The sequence below is a fragment of the Anopheles coluzzii genome, chromosome 2 (assembly GCF_943734685.1).
Source record: "Anopheles coluzzii chromosome 2, AcolN3, whole genome shotgun sequence".
NCBI lineage: Eukaryota > Metazoa > Arthropoda > Insecta > Diptera > Culicidae > Anopheles > Anopheles coluzzii.
Window position 1 is genome coordinate 119,185,653 of NC_064670.1, and position 24,349 is coordinate 119,210,001.

The following is a 24,349-nucleotide window of genomic DNA, read 5'->3' on the forward strand; positions in this document are numbered from 1 at the left end:
CGTTGGTCCGTTTGAAGCGCACGTAATCCGTCTGAGATCAACACACCCCGGAGATCTATTTTTAAACAGCATCAACAACAACAGAACAATGCTGGAATGAGCTCATCAGCGGGTACGAACGCCCAAACGAACGGAAGGAAATTATGATCGAAAAACAGTGCAAATTGTTGCCTATTATTGTACGATCCATTGAAGCTTTTGTACGAGGATTCTAAAAACAAATGGGCTGTATGTAGTGTGAACATTTCTACCATATTTGAATGTGTTCAGCATCTATTACACTAATCATATTGTTAGTTTGCAGTCTTCTGTCTAACCAGTGTTTCCAATGAAAATATAATCACTTCTAATGCCTCTAAGAGCCTAAACCACTCGCCATTACCACCTGCCCACGAAAACTATCAGCTTCTCAGGTCGATAATTTTCCCCAACAGCTCGTTTAAGCTGCCCAGGAGAACGCACCACCATCGTATTTGGTCCACTTTTAAGGTACCGGTCCCTAATTATGTCATCATTGCTGCCGCAACACATGCACGCAACGCAGCATTCTGGTTTCGTCCATTACCAAACGCTAGATTATTTCAGCCAAGGACTGACCGGACTCCGGGCTTAACGGGAAAGCCCGCCCCACTCTCGATAGGGGGGAAAAGAAAAATTACACTCTATCCCTCCCACCAGCAAAAACACTCAAACACAATCTGCGCTGGTTTAAAGACAACTTTTTAGCTGCCTCCTCACCTACGATGCATAAATGCTTCCCACCCTGATACTAGCAGTTGGGGCAAACCGGAAATTCGAAACTGGGAAAAATCGGTGCACCTATCCCAATCGGATCCGCATCCAAGCATCCGCGGGCAGGCAAATTTATCTCATACACAGTCTCTTCTTCCCGCCACCGGCACCGTTGGAAAGCTGCTGCTCCGGGCTCGATCAACCTGAATCCGTGGAAACTGGTTCCGGACAACATTTTTCAGCGGCTGTGCAAGGGGGCTCGTTTGGATTCTTGTTCCATCTTCACACTGGCCGCTGCATGCCTTACATCCGCACAGCAGCGGGATGCAGAGAGATGCAAAATTCAAACACCAACTGCGCCCTGTACCAGGAAACCGTTATCCTTGTTTAGGGTTTTGTTGGTTGGTATTAGAACAGGCTAGAAAAGTGGACCGAGTTACGATCCTTTCCCTGTGTCTGTGGTACCATGTCCGAAATGACCTGATTTCATAGGGGGAAATTAATGATTCTAGCTGAATGTTATTTAGGATGGGTAACATGGACCGATGCGACATATGATGACATTGCATGCACAGAAAGTATTAACCCGATTGGATCGAATTTCACGGTGGAGTAGTTTGAATGAAAAAAGGCACCTGCGAGTAGTATTTATCATAGGAAACGACATGGAAAGCAATCCTGCTTTAGATAGGAATTGCTGTATCTGGTACTTATCGTGGAATGAAGAAAAGTAGAACAAGTGCAAATGTTGTTGAAAAGTGGAATGGACCATAGAATTTATCAAATAATAATAATGTTTATTTCTGCTTAATTTTGCTTATTTTTCAAACCATTTTTTACTAAATAGGTTCACTTTCAACGTAACAATCAAAAGATTTAAATTTAAGAGCATGCGACGAACCCCTTTTTATGAATGTCAATAAATTATCTAATATATGTCTACAAACTGTTTTTAATATAAGGTTTTAGATCAATTAAAACTTTTCAAAATTGAATCGAGTTTGCAGAAAGCTTCAGCGGATTTAATTAAATATTTTCCGTTTGCTTTTGTCTAGTGTTTTCGACTTTTTTAAATGAAGTAAACTAACCATAACAAATTAATATCATCATTCATTCTAAATCTAAATCTTCAAAGGCCTAGGTACAATATCCAATATCCTCCAACCTTGCTTCACACCGAGCGCACGGGACAAGCAATCAATATTTTACGCTCCATCACGCCTGCAGTAACGAAGAGCGATAAAACTTCCCCCGACCGAACGCTGTCACGCTCGATCGCTTCACTTGCTCCCCCAGCTTTACCACCCCAAGCACGCGCTTAATGCCCAATTGGTACGATAAACAAACAGGTGAACTGACACCTGCTCGCAATACGCACTTGTCACTTAGATCATTGTCCTACTCTCGTGGTTTTTATTGCGACCCTCATCTAGCCTCATCCCTGGCCTGCCCAAACAAACGCAACTGCACCATGTAACGCTGCAACGCTGAAGCAACTCCTATCGCAAGCCCAACTCCGCTTAAACCGATTTCGTAAAGAAATGCAAAAGCAAGACTCATCCCCGATACGGTCTGTCCCACGGCCGGGTCTGACTTTATGTGGAAATGAGCTGGCAGTAAATGCTCCACCGCAAGCGTGGACACCCATGTTGGGGCTGGCGTAGCAGATGCGTCCCTACCGCCCCATAATGTACGCACGGGATCTGTTGTCTCCGGCAACCGGTTGCGCAGTTACCGGTACAAACCGGCGGTCACCCTTACCCCCAAAGACAAATCCGTTTCCCCAGGGGGCGTCCGATGGACAATTGAAGAAATTGAAAACTTTATAAATATTTCATTAGAGCCGAGAGCCGCTTACCTTCTTCACCTGCGCTCGGGGGTTGACGGTCGTGTACCCGCATGGGTTTGTCGGTGGACAAAACACTACAACGCTGGAAAGGCGCGTCTAAAGATGATTCAACCGGGAGAGCCGCATGAAGATTCGTCGTAATTCATTCCGTGAGCAATCAGGGTAATTTATTGCGTCCCCTGGGAAAACTGCCCATTGGGGCACGATGGTGCGTCGCTGAGCAGCAGCGATCTGTGCGTAACTCGTGCGTTGTTTTGCCCCCTTCGAAGCTGATGATGCGCATGTCCTACGACGTGCGGGATCGGTTTTATTTATGTGGCTTTTGAATTTTCCTCCAACGGTGCAAACAAAATGCCAATCAATGTTGCTGCGTCTGTGTGATTGGGTATACACAATTGAACGCTTATGATCGTTCGCACACTACACCGGTGGGAGTTGGAAGAAAATTCTTCCAAACAGCCATGAATTTGCTTCGCTCGTGGGGAGGATGGGGATTAGATTTTCCCAGGTTCTTTGTACGCTAATGTTCATGTAATGACACAAATCGTCCATTTGCGAGAGCGATTGCGTTGGTCACTGTGATGTGTTGAAATATGGTTTTAATCATTGCCGTGCATTACCGAACATGGGAAACTCTAGTTTCAAAGCAGCTTGGAATAATAAAGGTGTTGTTTTCTTGTCCAGATTACTTTTATTTGTGTATGGTGGTGAGAGGCGATTGGAGGTTTTTTATGATTTACAATGAGATTGCAATAAATGTAATGAAATTCCAGTTTATTTTACTGAAACTGCATTGTATTTGTTTGTTTCAATTTGACATAAATTGTAAAAATGATGTTAAACACTAGAAAAAAAACAATATGAAATCAATTGACATTAATTTGTCTATTTATGCAATCAAAATATTGGATAATCTCGCAGAAATACTGCAATGTATAAAAATACATTGTAAAAAACTGAAACAAATTGGGAACGGAAATATAAATCCATTTCTAAAACAAGATATCCACATTGTATGCATTGAATGAACATCAGTAATGCATTTTAATATCGGCTGCACACCAACCTGAACTGCTCTACATTAAACATTAAAGACTGAACTTCAAACATTTACTTCAAATCGGGAACACCTTTAAAAAAAACTCCAGACATTTTTTACTGTCTAAACACGTACATTGACCACACATTTCAAACTTATAATTAACGGTTCAAACGGCTTAAACGAGCGCACAGATCCGGGTGCATCCGGGGAATAGAGTGTAAAACCCGCGAGTAGATGATGCTTGAAACATCCGAATGCCCTATCCCGAGCGCTACATGCAAATAACGAGGACGGCCTCGGCTATCGCCACTAAAACAAAACTAGCTTTGCATCACACTTCACCGCGTTTAAGGTCAGAGTCGCAAAAGAGGTTTTGGGAGGCTCCGAACCCCGTGCGCACTTCCCGCATCCCTGAGAATTCGCCGCGATGTTCGCCTGTTCGCCGGTTCATCTTCACCCCGTTCGATCCTGCTCGACCAGACTTTCCACTTTGGGCATGACGGCGTCCCGGCGTACACGACCACACATTAAACACACATTACGCGTGCGTTTATGCTGTCCAGTTGCCGGTGTACCGGTCGGCTAGGTTTCAGTCGTCGCGCGGGTCCATATATTGATCATAATTTATTTGTTAACAGCACGTCTCGTTTTGTACGGCCGTGAAAATCCACCCTGGGCCCTCTCAGGTTTGCCCGTTTTCAGGTGCACCGAGCTGCACCTTGGTCAAGTGGTTGTTGTGGTTTCGCGGTTTTGCTACGCCCGTTTTGAGGATGGATAAGAACGGTGTCTAACGGTGATTGAGGAGCCTGCGGAACATGATGTTAGATTGTATGATTAGATATCAGGAGCATGGTAAGAGCATTCGAATTTCACAGGGAAGATGATTCTTCTTCCAGTTTGAATGAGGTATTTATGTCATTGAATGGTTTAAAAACAACTTGGACCTGGTTTGATTAATCTCACATTGAAACGAGTTCTGTAAGTCATGCAGATATTAAGCTATTAAAATATGTAAATGTTTTGAATGGCAAATGTTTCATGTTCCTGTTAAGATTATCAGAAGGAAAAGAAATGAAAGTGAGCAAACTTTTGCAAACTTCCCAAAGTACCTTGAAAGAGCAAGTATTTCTCATTTCCTGTCTTCAAACCTAACCTTATCCATTCCAGATCCTCTAACAAATACTGCTCATTAGTACCCGAGCAACATCAAGCCAAATAGTGTCGATTAACCTCGAGCGTAAACAGCAGCCCGAAGAGCAGTCTTCACGCTGAGATTCGCAAAACAGCCAACGGGTCAAACCAGAGTCCACCATCCTAAACAACAAAGCACAAAACAACGACGTCAGGCGGCATAGTGATCGCTCGTCGAATTTGCTCGGAAGATGATCCCGTTTTGTTTTCTCGCAACTATACCGCGCGGGACATACCACCCGGTCCACGCCATTCGTTCGATTTCACTCCGGCATCAGGCATTTCCTGCCAGTGATGAGGTTTTTGTTTCCCGATCTTGCTTAGATGTTTTGTTTTCTTATTATTATTTTTTGTGTCGGGTAGTTTAGGGGGTAGGTGGTACATTTAACACTCCACCATGTTTGATTGATGTTCCCGTTCAAAGTAATCGTTGCGTCGGTACACTTTAATGAACCTATTTTTGCTCGTTGGTGCCCGCTTTGCTTCCTTTTTTGCTCGCTTCTTGGCAGGTTTCCAGGCGTCATGCGTTGCGCTGTTTGCTTTAAAGCATATAAGTGTGTGAAATGAGAAGGTCTTATCAATTCTAGATACATTATCAGTTTAAAGTTGTGTCTAGCTGTTCAGGCTGCATGATATAATGATTTGTAAATCGATCTTGTAAATATTTTGAGAATACCATTAACGTTCACAAGAGCCAATATTCAACACAGATCATCACAGAGCAACGAAACCTAAAAAAATCAGAACAAAACTACATCAGAGCATGTTAGCAATTTCCTGAATACTTTCTTAGGAATTGGTTGCTGGTAAATCCTTATATCTTCTTTGATGCTATAAATCAATTGAATTTTTGATCATGATCAGTTTAATGCCATATTTAGTCATTAAATTAATCAGCAGCATTCGTAGTGATTTTGGAGAGCTTTCTGGCATATTCAAACTTGTAAGGATTTCATTTATCGATATGGGATAAATTCGATTAATCGATCGATTTAGACTTATTTTTTTTTTATTTGCAGATAATTCATATTCTATGAAGTTCCTAATAAATAAATAGTATAGTAATAAATAGTCGTGTTAATGGTCTTCATCATTATATTTATGTAGACTATGCAAATCTCTGAGTACATTTCCTAAAAAACTCTAACAAAGGTCAAAAAGGACATGGCAAGTTCATGATCGACACATGATGATAGAGATTTAAGCTCATGAATACATTTTGAATATATCTTTTTATTAAACAAAACCATATCAAATCAAAAGAATCCTCTAAGTCATCGTCCTTTCTAAAGCCGGCTTAATTTATGCCATCAACTGAACATGTATACAATCTTTCTGGAAACACCTCCAAATGACCTTCCAACCACGCGCAACACGTTGTTTAAAGGTCCCTGAACCTGTCGCCAAAATAACCACTAATGTGAAACTAATCAAACCTCCATCTGGTCACAATTGTACGCGAATCGGCCATAACAACACACATGTGCTAAAAAACAAGAACTGTCGAGCTTAAATTTATTGAGATCTTCGATAAAAGTTTGTTGACCATCGACCAATCCAACGCACGACAATCCCGGGGCTCGATCGTACCAAAAACGGTGGCTTTGTTTTCCCGGGCACCTACAAATAAATCATTTCAGGGAGTTCAGGGTTGGAATAAGTTGAGCTAGAAGGTTTAAAATGCAAATCATTCCCCAAAGCCCTGTACCACAATGCCATTGTGGTCGCATCAGTGCAGCATCCACCACTAGATTCTAGCCATTTAGTGCCCGTACGTATGGTACGTGCTGCTGGGTTAGTTTTATTATTTTCGGATACATTACCCATGGATGACCTTCGCACCTGACTGCCCCGAAACAGACTGCCGGACTGGTGCTGGGCACTGGTAACGTACCGAATTAACACCAATGGAAAAGTGTGACCCAGGCGTGAAGGTGTCCCACCCAGAACCCGTCGTCCCGTCGTCCCGTCGATGTCGATTGATAGTGATCAATGTGTGAAACCGTGCCACTGCTAGTGCTCGGTTTAAAGCCATTCAATGCTGCGGTTAAGCCACGGTGACCACAGGGCGCCAAGCTCGCTACTGATGGGCGGGCGGAACGGTCTACCAAACATCCGCCCGGTGCATTCGATTTGACCGTCAGCGTCGGTTGGAATTTCAATGCGTCGTTTGTATGCTGTTTGGAAATGGTTAAATTTAACTACTGTGATCTTGCTCTACATTTCACACTGAGGTTCACTCGGGTTTGAAAAGACCCGGGCACACTGTTTGCTGAAGGACTTTTGCAGCTTTTTTTCTACTGTATTATAATTATTTCGATTTGAAATAGAAACATTGCCTCTTCAACACCGATCGTTTTCATCGGTAGAAATTTTCTTGCTTTATACAGAGGAAAATCTTCATTCCTGGACGCCTTCCCCAAACCATGTCCTCAAGTAGCACGGGAGTAAGTTATCAAGTTGTCATGATCTACGATGCCCCGATGACACCCCTTTTGCTCCAACACGCCGAACATCACATCTTATCGAGAATGGTACGTGAAAGCCCCCTTCTTTGCGCAATGCGCTTGCGGAACCGCTCCACAAATGATTACAATCGTACATTCAACTTCAAACACAGCGTTCGATCCGAGATTTATAGCCAGCCCGATACGAACTGAGTATTCCCCCCGCGGGGATTGTGGCAAGAAACAGACAGATAAAACGTAGAAATGGGGAAATAGAAATCTGCTGCCCGTTTTAGCTCCTCCAGTCAGTGCGGGCGCGCGCGGGACAGTTCGATTGATATCCCGGTGGATATCTCCGGGAAAATGCTAATTAAATGCTTCACCTGTCCTTGCTCGTGCACGTTGTCTTGTGTGCCTGCTGCTCCGTAGAATGTAAGAAAATACAAAATTGCAATGCGTAAGCAGGTTCGTTTTTTGTTCATTGCTTCAAAGAGTATCGAGAATTGATGTCCCTTGCTCCAGAACCGGTGGAGAGAGGAATAGCATTTATTTGATTCTATTGCAATTGCAGATCGCTTCTGACAGGATTTACCCGCTGCTCTGCTTCTTTTTCTTTCATTTTTACATCTAAACTGAGCTGAATTGTGTGCTGATAATCTCTGAAGGTTAGAATGCTGCATGCAACCTTGGCGATAACTCATCGCGTAATGATAATTTGTGTTTTTGTTTAGATTTGTTCTTGGGCGTCCCCGGCTTTACGTTACCATGACATAGAAAGATCGGTGGCTCGTGATAACGTCAGTTGCATAAGCGGAATGATTGTTTGCATTCATAATTGAAATAAGAACAAATGTTCTTGAGAAAGAGATTCAAATAGATTGATAGTATTTCTAATTGGAATAGTGTTTGATGATAATAAAATGGATTTTAGACAGCAACTTTATAACGGCTGTTTAACTCTTGTAAAGAACTTCCTACCGAGCAATGAGTTTAAAAAGTCTTTTTAAGTATATTTTTTATGATTTTGATTAGAATTTTGCCTGTTTATGGATAAATTAGCCATTATTGTGTTTAACATGGCAATCAATAAAACAAAAAAATATGCCTCTTTGTCTCATGCTAATAGCACACCAAATGCAAGGAATCATGCTTAGTTAAATAAAAAGTTTTGCAACATTTTCATCAATTATGACATCATTTGAAATGCGAAATGTGTCCTCCCCACTGAGTGGCCTTTTCCACATCGCTTCAAATTTGTCATATTCCTCTATCCTCCCCAAAAAAAAGCTCCGAAACGCCCATAAACGCCCAAAACCCCTCATCGCAAATCGCGTTTTTTTTTTCACCGCTGGCCATGGACGATGGACGCGTTTAAACCCGATTCGGGCTTTGTTCGGGGCTAAAAACTTTTCTCTCAACACGACCATCTCCTCCCTTCTCCCCCAATGGGTCGAACGCGTCGGTGAACTCTTGCTTAAAGCCAAACAGTTTCCAATTCGTCACCCTCACCCATCGATGTAGCTCCCCTCGCAGCTTCACACACTCGCACACAGCGCCGCTTTCCGGATGCGTGCAACAAAAGAACTTCCGCTTTTTTTCTGTCCCCAAACCGCCCCGCCAATGTAGTTCTTTTTCGTTCCAATCCCTCGGTTGCTGTATGAAAATCGCATTTCCATTTCATCACCTCTCCATCCACTGTCTCCCGATGAGTGTGCGGGTGGATGGGGTGGCCGTCCGGGTCAGCGAAGCGTTCAACCTGACGCGATAGATCACAATTGATCATACGCGCAGATCGGACTTACGTCGCACCAACACCACCGACCCATCACACACACGCACACACACTTGATAATGCATTCCATCTTTTTCCTCCCTCTTCTCTCTCGTTAGACTATATGTAAAACTGTCCACTGTGAACGATCGGAACAAAACTAAAAATAAAAAAAAAATCAACAACCAATGCGTCACGTCAGCTCTGTGTCGCACAAAATAGTTAGTCAGTGTGGGTTTCTTCTTTACTGTTGTGCCTGGATTTTTTTGTCATACACTCAACCATCGTGCATCATCCATCCCTTTCCAGCTTGGTTTGCTTTATCACTCCCCTCCCCCCTTTAAAGGGTCAGCCAGCTAATTTGCCTTTCATGGGTGGTCGGAAAAATGGGGACATTATAGGCAGAATATTCTGCCGCCCGATATTCAGTGCTTTACGAGATCTCGCTGTGAACGGTTTTGTTTGCGCCGAAGCTAAAGTTGGTGCGCCGGTTTTGCAGGTGGGTTGCAATCGATGCAAGGGAAGATTTTTGGCCCAAAAATCCCCATTGGATTACACAATCGCTTTGCATAACGATAACAGTGCTACTGGAAAGGACTGAGCCAGCCAGCTAACAAACATACTGCCTGAGTTTTGGTGACAAAGTTTGCTGGTGGAAGAAACAAGCTCTATGTTGAGCTTTGTATTAGTTTCGTGTTGCAGATTGTGAGTTTAAAGAATGATTTTACTGACTGCTTAGTGGTGTTTGGTGCTGGCGGTGAAAATTCTAAACCAAGTGTTGTACTGAATTTTGGGTGTTCGTTAACAGTAGTAGTTAAGTGTGCTTGTAGCTTCCAGTGACATCTCATCATTTGTAAAGCACAGTGCGTCTCAGTTAAAGTGGTAAAATTTTCATTTAAGTGTACCAATTTGTGTGCTACAGTAGTTCCAGTGTCTTGTTGTGCCAGTGTGTTGAATTTAACAGGTGAGCAAAAAGAGCTTTTCAACAGATATTAGATAATGAGGAAGAAAATCATGAAGAATTAGTATAACTAGAAAGAATACAGAGTGGATGGGGCCTGTGATCCCCATCTTCCCATTACTATCTGTTTCTTTAATATTCGATTAGTGTATAATATAAGAAAATCGTTTTGTGTACTTTAGATGCTTTGCAATGCGTATAGACACATTCAATTTGCAAAATTTAAGTATTTTTGTGTTTAGACAAACAATCCATAACAAATGTTGCATACCTTTAGGCGCTCTGAGTGGATAAAAAGTAACGATCACTCGTAGTATCTTAGTATATAAGTACCATTCACGTTGTTCACAGCATAAACAGGGAACAAAACTGGTTGAAAATGCTTTCAAATATTTGAGCCATTTGAAAATAGGTAAATGCATTGGTCACTCATTTGTACAACGTATCTCAGTGTTTTGCTATAAATTTTTGTGATATTATTCAACGCTGAAATGGTGGAGTTTACTCTTGAATTGTGAAGCTTTGTTAAATAATTCCAACACACACTAATTTACATCTTAATTTTGATAATTCATTGATATTTATTTTACAACGTTTTTCTCCTCTGTTATGCCCTGTTGGATGTGTTTATTTGGTTTCAAATGTTTTGCATGTTTTTTATTCGTCATAATTTAATTTTATTTTTTTCTCTTTAAAATTTTTAAAATTCAATCTACATGCGTGTTATGTACTTAGCCTATAAGCGATCGATGTAACTCCTCAACATTATTAACTGCAACAACCCTTACCCTTACTTCGGATAATTATTCATGCATAGTAAACCACATCTAACACGTTTTAGACTTTTTCCCCCTCTTCAGCAAACTGTGCAGCCCTTGCGTTGAAAACTGAAGCGTGCACAAAAGAAAACACCTTTCGACTAATTTTGTCACACCTTCAAATTACCTCGATCGATCGACACAAATCATCACGTATCGAAAAAACAGGAAACCCCTAATTCGATCGTAACCACAAACGCACGCGACCTCGCCACAGTTAACAGTGGTTTTTATTCCCTCTACAACTCCCTACGCAATCGTCATTTAACACGAGCGAAGGGTTGCACCAGCCGCGTTACACACGAGCTGTTCGATCAGAATCAGAATCTGTTGCTCTGTGGCTGACCTCAATCAGTGGCTCATCGGTGGCTACTGTACCCACTGTCCTTCGGCTCAAATATCCCCGTGTTGATAACACGCGCCCTGCCCAAAGGTACCGGCCACCTGATTCTGAGCACTGATGGTCCAATTTTCAGTGACCACGCTCGAGTTGCTCGGTAATGTTCTAACCATCGAGCCAGCACGCCAAAACATTTCATTTGACCACAGAAAACGTTCCACACACAAACCCACCAAACACTCACTTTGTGAATCGAAAAGCCCACAGCACAGTAATTACATTCCATCAGCGCTACCATACGATCCCACAGCACCCTTCCAGCTTCAAAAATGCAATCAACGTGGGGTCGCCCTCTTCAGCTCGTTCTAGCCCATTTTCCCTAGTTCTGGCTGCTCCCTCGCTTTCCCCTCTCCATTGCCTCTCACCGAGTGCCCAACAGGCTCGGTCGTGTTTTTTGAAACTCATAAACCGTGACAAATCAACTGTTCCGATCAGCAGCGGAAGTTGGTTCCGGTTTTTCTCTTTTGCGCTCCGGCCGAACCATTCTGCGTAACGCACACCGCGCGATCCACAACCGCAAACAATTACAGCGACCAGTGTCCAAGGGCCACCGAATGCTGACCCTTCCCGCACATGCCGAGCGTCGCCTTCCCGCACACTTTTAGAATGGTCGCATTTGATCGCATCGCAGTGTCTTTTTAGGTACGAGCGGAGGATGAGTGGGAACAAACGAATTAAGTTAAACGCACCCGCCCCAGGGATGGTGCTGGGTGGCTGTGGAAAATTTCTCTCTATACGTGGAATGAAAAGGTTTTTTGTTGTGTTTTTGGATATAGATCGGTACTGTTCTTGATGGAACTCTCGCTTAGCTCACAAACCACGAATACTGTTGTGTAGAGGCATAGCACAAATTTGCACCGAAATAGGAGATTTGTGTGTGGTGAAAAAGGAAAGTTTTTGCACAAAGGCTCACCACATATGGTATATTTAAAGCCAATTAAGCTCTAATATCCAACATAGAAGAGGAAAAAGCAAGAAGAAATGAGAACAATTTGAAATAAATAAAATCTTTTAACAAAGAACATCGAAGAAATGCGCCTAAAGTTATGCAATTATTTGTAAAATAGAAAATTATGGGTCCGATATAGGGAAAATTGCGATTTAGGACGCTTAGTGTAGTGTGTTAAGAAGAATAAATCCTATTAGATTCGTTAACTAAGGTCCTTTGAACCTATTTATCTTCCTTTCAGCTCGTTGAAAGCTATGAAGTGGTGACATGAACGAAAGATGCAGAAAACACTTTCTGTTTAGGCCTACTCCTTCAAACGACACTTAATACTGACAAGAGCCTAAATCTACTCGTCACAACTTTAAATTCCTGTCAGTTCTTTTGAAATCGGAATAGTCTTACAAATATCACCAAACGGTCCATACCACATCGGCCATTTTGTACAGTTGCACCGGTGGCAACTAGCAGCAGTCGCTGCTCGTGTTCGCTATGCGCAAAAGGCAAAAGCTCCTACCGGGGCTATCGGACGTAACCGTACTCGTGCTGCTTGCCCGGTTCGCCCTGGTCCTGGGTCAAACGACCTGCAACAACGGCCAGGGACGCGTACTGTACGAACGGCTACCGAACCAGCAGCTCCAGGGGTTCGACGATGACGTCGTGCGTGATTCGGCACCACCGTTTCGAGTGCTGGAGAAGTGCCAGGATCTGTGTTTGCGCGATCGTACCGCCTCGAACAATCTTGGCCGGGCGTGCACCAGCTTTGATTTCCAGCCCGGTAGCCGAATTGCTTCGTTCAGTGGCAGCGTTGAGTATGAGGAATCGACGTGCTATCTGACGCGGGAACAGGCCGCTCCCGAGGGTATCGGCAATCTGATGCTCGTCCCGAACAGTGTCCATTTTACGGAAGTTTGCATCACCTGTAAGTAGAGAAGGGCTAATTGTCAAGATATTTATTCGTAGGGACAGGTTTTGAAGATTCTTTGACCTTTTTCCTCCCCAAACAGCTAGTCGTCCCGATCGCGAATGTCCCAGCAGACGCTATGTGTTTGAGCGTCATCCAAGGAAGAAGCTGAAGCTCCCGGTGTCCGACATCAAGGAGGTTACGGCTGCCAATCGTTCCGACTGTGAGGACAAGTGCCTGAACGAGTTCTCGTTCGTTTGTCGCTCGGCCAACTATGACTCCACTCTGCGCAGCTGCGCCATGAGCCGGTTCACCCGCCGGACACATCCCGAACTGCTGGAGGACGATCCGAACTCGGACTACCTGGAGAACACCTGCCTGAATGCGGAACGGCGCTGCGATGGGTTGATCGTGTACGTGAAGGAAGAGAACAAACGTCTCGGCGGCCCGTTCGAGGTGGAGATCTTCAACAACATGACGCTGGAAGAGTGTCAATCGCTGTGTCTGCGTGCGGAGAAGTATTTCTGCCGCTCGATCGAGTTTGACGATCAGACGAAGCAGTGCATCTTGTCGGAGGAGGACTCCGTGTCTCAAAAGGACGATCTGAGCATCAGCTCAAGCCCGACGCATCATTTCTACGATCTGGTGTGTCTAGATAATCGTAAGTACTAAATCATACCGATTGCTACCGAACCTGGAAGCAATGGATAACCTCGCTTTGCGCTTCGCTTGCCTAAGACCCTGCAGTAAGGAGGTTGTAACCCCCTTCAATACTGGGGCTAGGGCTCTAGTTTGGTGTTTTAGAGCTCATTGGATTCTCCCTGTCAAGGTTCAGCTCGTTCTGTGGGTGGAAATAGATCCACCCCTAGCAGTAGTACGATACGAGAAGGTCCATACGCACGCTTAAACGCTATATATCTCTCCTTCTCCCTGTAATAAGCTTAAGTATCTCAAAAGCACGCTTACCTACCTCAAGTCCATCTGATCCATCATTCCCACGTCACTGTAGATTGGGGCATTGAGGTCAATGTTCGTATTCTTGTCCCACCTTTGAACACCTCCGCCCTGGTTTTGCTGCTGAGACGACGAACCTCAACCAATAGAAAAAAAAACCGGGCCCGCCAAAGCATTCGCGTCAATTTGTCCTGTCAGCGATTTCCTTTCCAAAATGACCTAGGTCCTGATGACTTAACAAAGGCCATTCATTAGATCAAGATCTTCAGGTGTCCTTAGGCTTTGCCCATAAAGAACCATACACAAACAAATACCTTACGGGGGAATCCAATGGGGGCCTAAAAGTGCCATCCAAGACAAAGCGCCGTAGCGTTCAAGCGAAACGTTTTAGTAACAAAACTCCAATATTTTGTTGCGATCTCCTATGTACGTCCCAACCGACCCAGAGCGTGGTGCCGAATATCCGGACAACTCCGTCACGTCCCATCTGTTTGCGAGTGGCCGCCGGCCCGATACCGCCTTCCAGCGGTATCGCAACTCGCGTCTGGGTGGGGAGTTTCACTCGGAAATCACTGGCAGGTCGCTGAGCGAGTGTCTTGACGAGTGCCTGCGGCAGACGAGCTTCCAGTGCCGGTCGGCCGTGTACAGCGATCGGTTCCGCACCTGTCGTCTCAGCCGCTACAACCAGCGGGACGGTATGCGCATCATCTACGATGCCGATTACGATTACTATGAGAATTTGATGCGTGAGTATCTCGAACGTCAGGCTTTTTCCTGGGTGGGTGAGGGTGAGATGCCACCCTTGAACTACTATTTATTTTAACATTCTGATTGATTCCACCTGATTCCTTCCATCCTTTTCATCCCGTTCACGACCCATTCCGCCGCTTTGCTACTCACACACCCACTGTTCCACAATGACCAACCCCGATTCGAACCCACCGCAACAAATACCCGCTTTATCTGCGATATTCCGATTCTCGTTGCCATTTTTTCCAAGCGCACCTAGTCGGGGGAGACACTGATACGACCAATGGGCGACCGGACCCAACCGATTGGCGACCACCGTACGGAGGAGGTAGGTTAAAAGAAGCGCCTGAAGTGGTTCCATTTCCCACTAAAATCCTTTGGTTGTTTCCACCATAGATCGTGATCGGGATCGTGTGCCGGATGATAGGATCCCACCCGGGCGCTATCCGCAGGGTGATCGGTACCCTATGGGATCGAGACCGGACTATGGAGGTAGGTTACACGTTATGTACATTGCTTGCAATTCGTTGCACCTTGTCAATAATCGGTATGTGGTATTTAATAAATTTAATAATTTAAACACAGTGAGAGGAGAATACAGAGGTCTCTCTAAGCTGAAGCATCTCTAAGATTAGTTGTTTTCAAAAATGAGCGTTTTGATCATTCCGTCATACTTTTTACATGTTTTATCTCCTCAAGGTGAATATCTTGATTAACCTTGATGAGCAAAGCTGAATTATTGAATTAAAATGCCTAGAAATATTCTATTCGAAGGTCAAATGATACCATAATACAAACTATGATCTCTTCGAGACTACATAACAAAACTCTTAGTAGAATTTTCACAAGTCTTTGATATGTCGCCAAGTCTTTAAATGTCCTTAAATCTGAAAAACATTTTTATATGTCCCGCTCTATTTCATTCATGTGTTATCCCTCCAAGATAAATATCTAAAATAATAAATATGAATAGCTATAAGTCCCTTCGGGATCACCTGAACTAGATTCCACTTTTTTTGACTATTGAAATAAAATTGACGAACTTCAGTAGCTTCAAAAACTGCAAGTACTTGCTCTGAACATCTCCAACATTTGTGCTCACACCACATGCAATCCAAAAAACCAAGGCACCAAGAACCGTGCCGTGCAATACCCACACAATCCTAAGCACACTTGCTCACGCCCACAGGTGAACCGTTCCCCGGTGGCTATCCACCGACCGATCGCTATCCCGGCTCGACCGATCGCTACCCGGTCGGACCGGGCACGGACCGCTACCCATCGGGTGGCGGCGACTACGACGGACGCTATCCTCCCGTGTACGACAATCGGTTCCCAGGTGACCGGTACGGTCCCACCGATCGCTATCCGGGCGATCGTGACCCCGACCCAATGTACCCGGGCGGTCCAATGCGCTATCCACCACCACCTCCACTGCCACCGCCCGGTTCAGGCTACCCTTCCGATTCGCGCTATCCTCCACCGATGCCGATGGACTCGCGCTATCCGATGGATCGCTATCCACCGTCCGACTCACGCTATCCGTCGCCCGATTCGCGCTATCCGGCCGATGCACGCTACCCACCAACGCAGCCGGACGCAGGTGGTCGATACCCACCCGGCCCAGCACCAGACTCGGGGCGCTATCCGCCGCCTGAATCTGGGCGCTATCCACCACCGGACTCTGGGCGTTATCCACCGCCCGTTCAGCGTCCGGACTCGCGCTACCCGGTAATGGCACCGCCAGCTACACGCTACCCACCACCCCAGTACATGCCACACATGTACGGTTCGGCTGTGTATCCGGTAGTACCGTCGCGAGCTCCACCAAACCGTGGCTACGGACTGGACCCATATCCGGCACCTGCCGGTGCCCGCCCAATTGACAACAATCGCTATCCGCCCGCTCCGGACGCACGCTACCCGCTCGAACCGGTCGGTGCGCAGGGCCGCTATCCGACCTCGCCGAACGTGTCGCCATTCCACAAGTACATGACCGGACCAGGCCGTCCATCGGGTAAGTTGCCTGTTTTCACTACTATCTATGTTCTACACGTTTGCCACGCTAGCAGCACATCAAGAATGGTTACTGTAAGTCTGCAGAGGACATTGGATTTTCGCTAAGATCCGCTTCTTTGTTCCTTCAGCAGGTTACGATCCTTACATGGGTGGGTATGAACCGCAGCGTGGATACGTGGACGATCGGTACGGTGGTTACTACCCAAGTGGGGGCGGTCGCTTACCACCCCCTCTACCACCACCAATGCCAGCGTTTCCCGATCGTGATCGAGGCTATCGGCGTCCGGCCGTCGGCATGGCACCGGACGGCGGTGGCTATCCGTTCGAAATTCCGTACGGCCCCTCAGGCACCGGGTACGATAACACACTCGGCGGTGGCGACGGTTTCGGTGGCTACGGACCACAGCGACCGTACGAAACGCGCTGCGACAACACGGATACGTTCAAGCAGGTCGCCGCCAAGCGCAAGATGCGCAAGCAGTACATCCGGCGCGTGATCAACGCACCATCCCTCGGCATCTGCCAGCAGGAGTGTGCAGGCGCACGGGACTTTATGTGCCGGAGCTTCAACTATCGCGACAGTGCACCGTACGAAACGGAGGGCAACTGCGAGCTGAGCGATCGGGACTCGCGCGACCTGGAGGTGCCGAGCACGCAGATGTTCGAGAGCGACAGTGCGGACTATTACGAGCGGACGCCGGGCCGAGGCGGACCGCACGACGAGTGTTTGGACGGTAAGGCACACAGCGGTAGATAGATCAGGAATAAATTGTGGATTTTTTTGGAATTGAATATTTTGTAATGCATTGTTTTTGGGGGGTTTTGCGCTTGGTACACCAGTCGGACAGGTTTGTAACGAGGACGGTATGGAGTTTACGCTGCGCACGCCGGAAGGCTTTGTCGGGCGGATCTACGCGTACGGGTTCTACGATCGATGCTTCTTCCGCGGTAACGGTGGCACGGTGAACGTGCTGAGAATTAGTGGACCTCAAGGATATCCCGAGTGTGGAACGCAACGGGTAGGATGATGTTCTTGTGTTACTGATCTTGTGCTTGAACTAGTTGGGACGTGGTTTTTATCGTTTCCCGTTTTTTTTGCAGTACGGTGACACGATGACTAATATCATAGTGGTACAGTTCTCGGACAATGTGCAGACGGGACGAGACAAACGCTTCAACCTGACGTGTATGTTCCGTGGTCCTGGGGAAGCAGTCGTTACCTCGGGCTACATTGGGGCTGGGTAAGTAATCATCTTCTAGCCTGAAGGTGTCTAAACTGTTACAAAACTCTTGCATGCGTATGTTCCTGCATGTTACTGCCATCTTCTTGCATGAACCTCAAAGTAACTAGCAACTAGACTAGCTACTAACACCGAATCTGTGTACCGAAACATAAAGACCCTTTGCTCCCATCATGTTGTGGTGCGTGCTGTGGATGTGATCGATCGTAAAAAGTGATGCAACGCTGATCCTCACCCCAACAACCCCACGAACATGATGCGCCGAGACAAAGAACGACTGTTGCAATGCTTCTCAAGCGTAGCTTTCAATCGATTGACAGATCCGGTAGTCCGATCCCGATCGAGTACCTGCCGGCAGAGAACTCGATGAGCAACAAGGTGCGGCTGATGATACTGTACCAGGGCCGTCCGACGACCACGATCGCCGTCGGCGATCCGCTCACGTTCCGACTTGAGTCCCAGGATGGCTACAGTCACGCAACGGACATCTTCGCCACGAACGTGGTCGCGCGCGATCCGTACTCGGGCCGTAGCGTACAACTGATCGATAATTATGGGTAAGTGGGTTGATTCTTTTTGCAGATTGGCGTGAGTTGACATTATGATTTTTTCTACTGTTCCTTAGCTGTCCAGTTGATAGTTTGGTGTTCCCCGAACTGGGACGATCACGCGACAATGATGCACTGGAGGCACGGTTTAACGCGTTCAAGATACCGGAATCGAACTTCCTCGTGTTTGAGGCTACTGTGCGTACGTGCCGTGGAGGATGTCAGCCGGTAAGTGCTTAATACCAAAGTTCTAGTGGTTGGAGTATCAATTCAGTAGTGTGCGTTAGGTAAGATGGAAGGAATCGCAATGATTTTAAACGCAATTGCGTCCCAATAAAACATTTTTATCACATTTTATTCCTTCAATTCAATCCTATGATTTAACTCACTCTCTTTCTCTTCATCTAGGCATACTGTCCAGGACCAAGTGGCCGTTCGGAACCTTCGTTTGGTCGTCGGAAACGATCGCTCGAAAATGGGACGGAAACGATCGGTACAGCCGAGCCGCTGGTAGCCGCCAACCCGGACCCAGCAGACGACGATGACGACGAAGTGTCTATCGTGAACGGTACGATGGTGAACGAAAACGCAACCAGCGCCAAGGCACGGGACGCCAGCGGTGATACGATAACGGCCGAAGCGGACACAACCAGCCCGACCGAAATGCCCGAGCAAGTGCGCGAAATGATTGAGGTATTTCCGGGGCAGGGCAACAACGCTACGCACAAGTTTGACGGTTCAAGCAATAATTCAAAGTCTCGCTACTTCCGTCCGCTGCAGGTGTTCCAGTCGCGGGAAGAGATGCAACAGGATACGGTCGCCCGCAAGATGGTCGCACCGATCGAGTCGGTCTGTTTGACGCACGCCGAATACTACGGGCTGATCAGTGCGGTCATATTGCTGATCATACTGCTGATTAGCATCACGTTTGCGGCTGGCATTGTGTATCGTAGCTACTGGAAGGTGTTCATCAAGAACCGGACGCTCGACCGTAGCTCACCGGTCAATTCGTTCAGTCCTTCTGCACTCCACAACGCGGGAGGAAGTCAGTTTGAAGCGTCCGGACGGGCGCATTCGACGGCAAGCCGAGGAGGAGGAGCTGGTACACCGCACGTGCGTACGCCGGGAGTGTCACTGTTTGGCAGTGGGCTGCAGAAAACGTTTGCTACCGGGTAGGTGATCGTGAGATGATCGTGTTTATTAGAATGATCGTATCATTGGAAAATGTTTTTCTTTCTCACACAGCAACCTGTCACGTATGTGTCAGATCCCGGTAATGAACCCACTGTCCCGGGCCGGTGCACCTAAAAGCGAATTTGATGACCCGAGTGAACCGATCTACACCGATCCGTCACTGTTTGAACGATCAAGGTAAGCATTGGCCGGGGCAAATTATTTAAATCCCCACAATGATCTCAATCCATCTCTACCTTTCTTCTTCCAACTCTTTTCCTGTCAATCCCTTCTGATGTCTTCATCTATCTCTCTCTCTCTCTCTCTCTCTCTTTCTTTCTTTTTGGCACTATCATGCATTTGCAGAATATAACACCTTTGAACCTCCCAACCCCCATTTCAGATCACTGCGCAGCATAGCCGTCGACCAGACGGAAGATGCTAACAATGTCTGAACGATGTGGTAGGATGTGCTGTAACAATGGAACAGCGGAAACGAATTGGAATGAAAAAGAAAAGGACAACAAGCCCCATAGAGTTATACGATTTCTTTAATTAACGCACCCAAAACGAGAGCTAAGTGCGCATTAGATTTTCATTAGAGCGTTAGGAGTCTTCGATCATGCTGCAGATCACGCTGGTAGGGGTAAAACCGAACCGATGCGCATATTTATTTGATAGGACAATCGAACAGACACGCACTACACGCGTTGGACCACATACCCAAGTGAGATGGACGTTGGATCCTCTTCAATAGAATGCCTCCCGTTCCCTTCTCACCACCTGCCGGCTCATAGATAGGGTATAGCCAGCATAAGGTTAGCAATTAGGCCGAGTGATCACTTTCAACTCTCCGCTGCCGAGGTTGTTGGAGGAGTGCGCTAGAATTAGCATACAATTAAACACAAACAAACACAAACACACACACAGCTAAACCAAACTAAAGCTCATAACGTTAAGTACTGTGATTGAAGTGTAACGTACCGATTCGATCGCGATGATTGGACCAGGGAGTTGTTTCAAATTGCAGACACGCTAACAGAGAATAGTGGAAGAGTAGAGAGATGGAAGAAGTTAAGCATATAAAATACATACATACATATATATACTTTTACAATCATAATAACTACTTTTACTACTCGTACTGGAGGGATACCGTATACCGTGGACACATTCTCTCAGCCGCCAGCCGCCGGGCAGCTTGCCCGTTTTGTATGATAGGGGGAACAGAGAGAATCGCGAGCTGTACACCGTTTTGCTGTTCTATATTTATTTGACTTTGAGCAAAACGAAAAAGGATATAACTCTTTTTTCTGTACTTTTTCGCATACTTACTATCGCCCGCTTTTTACTTTCTCTATCGTAGTCTTAAGTGAACGAGTAAGCGGAACCATCTCACAAACGTGAAGTGGGTTCTTTCCGATCCCGGGGAGCTAATTAATCCCGCCCCAGGGAGTTACATACTTTAGCACCGTGTCTCTAACCGCTAGGCTTTTTATGAAGAAAAATTAATAAATAAGCAAATCATAACTTTGAACTTGTTGACGTTTTTTCTTTAGTTTCAATTTTTGTTTGTAGAGAATGAATCAAGAATGCATTAAAATCGATTCTCCAAAAGGTGAAAGATATCACGATCAACGAACTGAAAGAACGTGCAGTCGCAGTGTGTACGTGCAGGCAGAGCGTTCTTCGCTGGCTGTGTGCTGGAAAAGCGTGACAATTTTCCAACCTCCTCCCCTTTTCATGCACGACATAACATGTGGCCAAAAGTGTGAGACAAACAAAAAACAAAAGTGATGTGATCAAGTCACAACATACGCCTCGAGCGCGGGTGAGTTATGCCTTTTCGGAAAAGTGCAACCACAACCGACAACCAGTCACGGTCGGACGTTCGCTTCTTGTGGAGCCGTTTTTTGTGTTGATTGAAATTGTCCACTTTTTGCTGTGATTATACAATTAGCTGCAATGTTCGGGGTGAGAAGTGTTTGTTTGCTCGGGCTGTTAGTTGGTTGTGCGAAAATGGTTGGAGCAACGACGGTCGTGCCTCCGACCAACGAAACTGGAGTGTGTGAAGAGGTAAAGATGTTAATAGAATGTAAAAATTGGGTTAGAATATAATATCTATCTCTTACTCCCACAGACCATCTGCTCGAAGTTGGAGTATTACGATAAGCTGAAGCAAAAGTGTCGTGACTTTCCCGGTGGAGGGTTTCTTGTCATTATGGATCATGTGAGTTGAGACAGCACTTTACAGCTTAAGTTGATCCTTCAAATGTTATTTCCTTCTATTCTCTTTTGCATTAAAGTCCACTAAATGTGCCAACGGAGACAGTGGTTTGCACACTTTTAGCCGGCGAGACTTTTACTACGTATGCCACCCGGATGGGGTAATGATCGGGGTCTGCCCGGACAATACGGTAAGATCAGTTGCAAAAGGATGCCCATTGGATCGAACGAACGCTACCAATAAGCTAAATACTTGCAGGTTTTCAGTGACACAGAAAAACGCTGCATTGGGGAGACGCTGAATCAACCGAACACGATCAAGGTGCACGATGAGTCACAGAACTGTAACATCATCGTGCCGGATTGTAGCGGTGTGGGTAAGAACAGCATTGTGTTTGATTTAATTAAAGGCGAATGCATTAAAATGTGTTAACTTTTTTCAGGACTTTTCCCCATACCTTCCAACTGTTCGTTCTACTTCAAATGTCAGGAGTACAACTACAACTTCCACCAGTACGTCTATCAATGCCCGCCGGGGACGTTTTTCCATCCTGATCTACAAAAGTGCTCTTCCACGAATAAGTGCTATGAAGCTCAGGTAAACAGGAGTACCTTATATTAAAATCCCATAAAATACGCCTAGTACTCTGATCTTTTGATACTAGGAGGAGATCCTGCACAACTTCAGCAAAGAGTATTTCCCCGAGTGTCTCATTTATGGTCAGTTCCGTACGGCGAAGGATTGCACGCTGTACTATCGCTGTGTTCCGAACATTGACGGTTCCTTCTACCAGATTCGCTACGAGTAAGTGGCTGTGCTGGGCTAGAATGAATACAGTTTCTTATTAAAGCTTATTTTAAATCCCTCCAGATGTCCCTACAAGATGAGCTACAACATTGAGAAGGAACTTTGTGTCCCCGAACATCTGCAGTGCTGCGAGTACATTCCGCACGAAAGAATAATAGAGCAGTATAAGGTGCAGCATAGCATTGACTCCACTACACTGCTCCCCCAACCGACGACTGTGATCAGTGCAATCAACACGAAGATCACTTCCAGCATTCCAATGTACTACGACACGACACAACCACTCCCGTTGGACGATGCTCTGTCGCTGGTTCGAGAGACAAGTGCAAGCTATGCCACCACGACCACACAAGCAGTATCAGATGAGGACGCAGTGATCATGAATGTGACTCCCGACTATGATGATTATGCGTATGAATTGGATGACAATGATACTTCACAAGCACCTTATGCTTCAGAAGAACCAGCAGAGCAGATTTATTCTACACCTGCTTATAGTGAAGAGGCTCTAACTACCATTGAAGAGTATGCTCATGAGTCGAGTATAGAACCGGGATCATATACTTCCGATAGTGATACTGCCCCAATGTCATCAGACAAGCCACGATCAACGTCACATCCCGGTTACGATTTCTTGGAATGGGACGATGATGCTTGGGACATTCCCGACCGAGTTAGAGCTACTCAAACTCCACCAACGACGACTCTATATGATGAAGAGATAACGAACTACGATGGAACTGAATCGAATGTTGATGCGTACAGTACTGAAGGTATCACTGACTCTCCTGACCATTATCCCACGAGTGAACCGTACGTGAATCCGGCTTCATTAGCCCCATATGATGGATTGGAAAGTGAAATGCTTTCTTACGGCACAGGAGTGAATCAAAAAGAGGAAAGCTCCTATGTGACGACTTCTCCGGAGCTTGAGGAAACTGTGAGCGAATATTACACCAATCAAAGCGCCACCGCAGAGCAAACATACGATTCACAAACAGAAGCAGCAGACAGGTATACAGAAGAAGCAATATCTCCAATGAATACTGAGCCGGCTATAGAAATAAACTGCACCAATGATAAGGATGGAGAAATTGTGTGCAATGGCCAGAAGCTAAGCGTAAACGGATACCTGGAGCTGCTGGGATATGCTTTGCAGCTAACAAAGTGGCAAGACTTGCCGGATGAGCCAACAACAGCGCTGAAACCGAATTTAAAGTTTCATCTGACGTTGGAGTATCCTTGTAATTATATATTTAAGGCGCAAGCGATTGATTATCGAACGTCCTATAGCTATGAGTTAACATCTTCTGCAGCGACAGAACCAACAACGGAAGAAATGAGAACATCAAATAATGAATAATGATAAAATAATACGCATTCATCAAATACCTGACTTATTTATGCTCGATTTAAGTACATTAAATTAAAAAAGTACAACCGATATGTAACGGAAATAAAATAAAACGTATTTTCATTTGAAAAATAAGAACTTCGCCTCAAATGTAGTTTAAAGAAAATTTGCCAACGCTATTTTTTGTCAAGCAAATCTTCGCTCCATCGCAGCGT

General features: G+C 45.6%; 2 protein-coding genes across 6 annotated transcripts; both read left to right on the plus strand.

Annotated features, from left to right (window-relative positions):
* Positions 1-9,445: 9,445 nt before the first annotated feature.
* On the plus strand, positions 9,446-21,283 carry LOC120950369 (uncharacterized). 5 transcript variants are annotated; one of them, XM_040368353.2, is made up of 16 exons: positions 9,446-9,996; positions 12,402-13,079; positions 13,165-13,722; positions 14,462-14,761; positions 15,016-15,093; positions 15,162-15,257; positions 15,955-16,782; positions 16,913-17,518; positions 17,625-17,803; positions 17,886-18,025; positions 18,346-18,582; positions 18,651-18,801; positions 18,982-19,266; positions 19,330-19,745; positions 19,819-19,944; positions 20,113-20,225. In XM_040368353.2, the coding sequence occupies exons 2-16, from the start codon at positions 12,650-12,652 to the stop codon at positions 20,117-20,119; spliced, it is 4,437 nt and encodes a 1,478-aa protein (XP_040224287.2). In that variant the 5' UTR covers positions 9,446-9,996; positions 12,402-12,649; the 3' UTR covers positions 20,120-20,225. The 5 variants fall into 5 exon arrangements, with proteins under 5 accessions (XP_040224287.2, XP_040224283.2, XP_040224284.2 ...); XM_040368349.2 differs by having other exon boundaries at positions 9,447-9,996; positions 20,150-21,283; XM_040368350.2 differs by having other exon boundaries at positions 9,447-9,996; positions 16,916-17,518; positions 20,150-21,283.
* A 482-nt stretch (positions 21,284-21,765) lies between these two features.
* Positions 21,766-24,143, plus strand: LOC120961456 (uncharacterized). Its single transcript, XM_040385172.2, has 7 exons — positions 21,766-21,822; positions 21,887-21,976; positions 22,053-22,163; positions 22,232-22,349; positions 22,416-22,570; positions 22,638-22,777; positions 22,844-24,143. Exons 1-7 carry the CDS (start codon positions 21,766-21,768, stop codon positions 24,141-24,143), a joined length of 1,971 nt encoding a protein of 656 aa, XP_040241106.2.
* Positions 24,144-24,349: the final 206 nt, after the last annotated feature.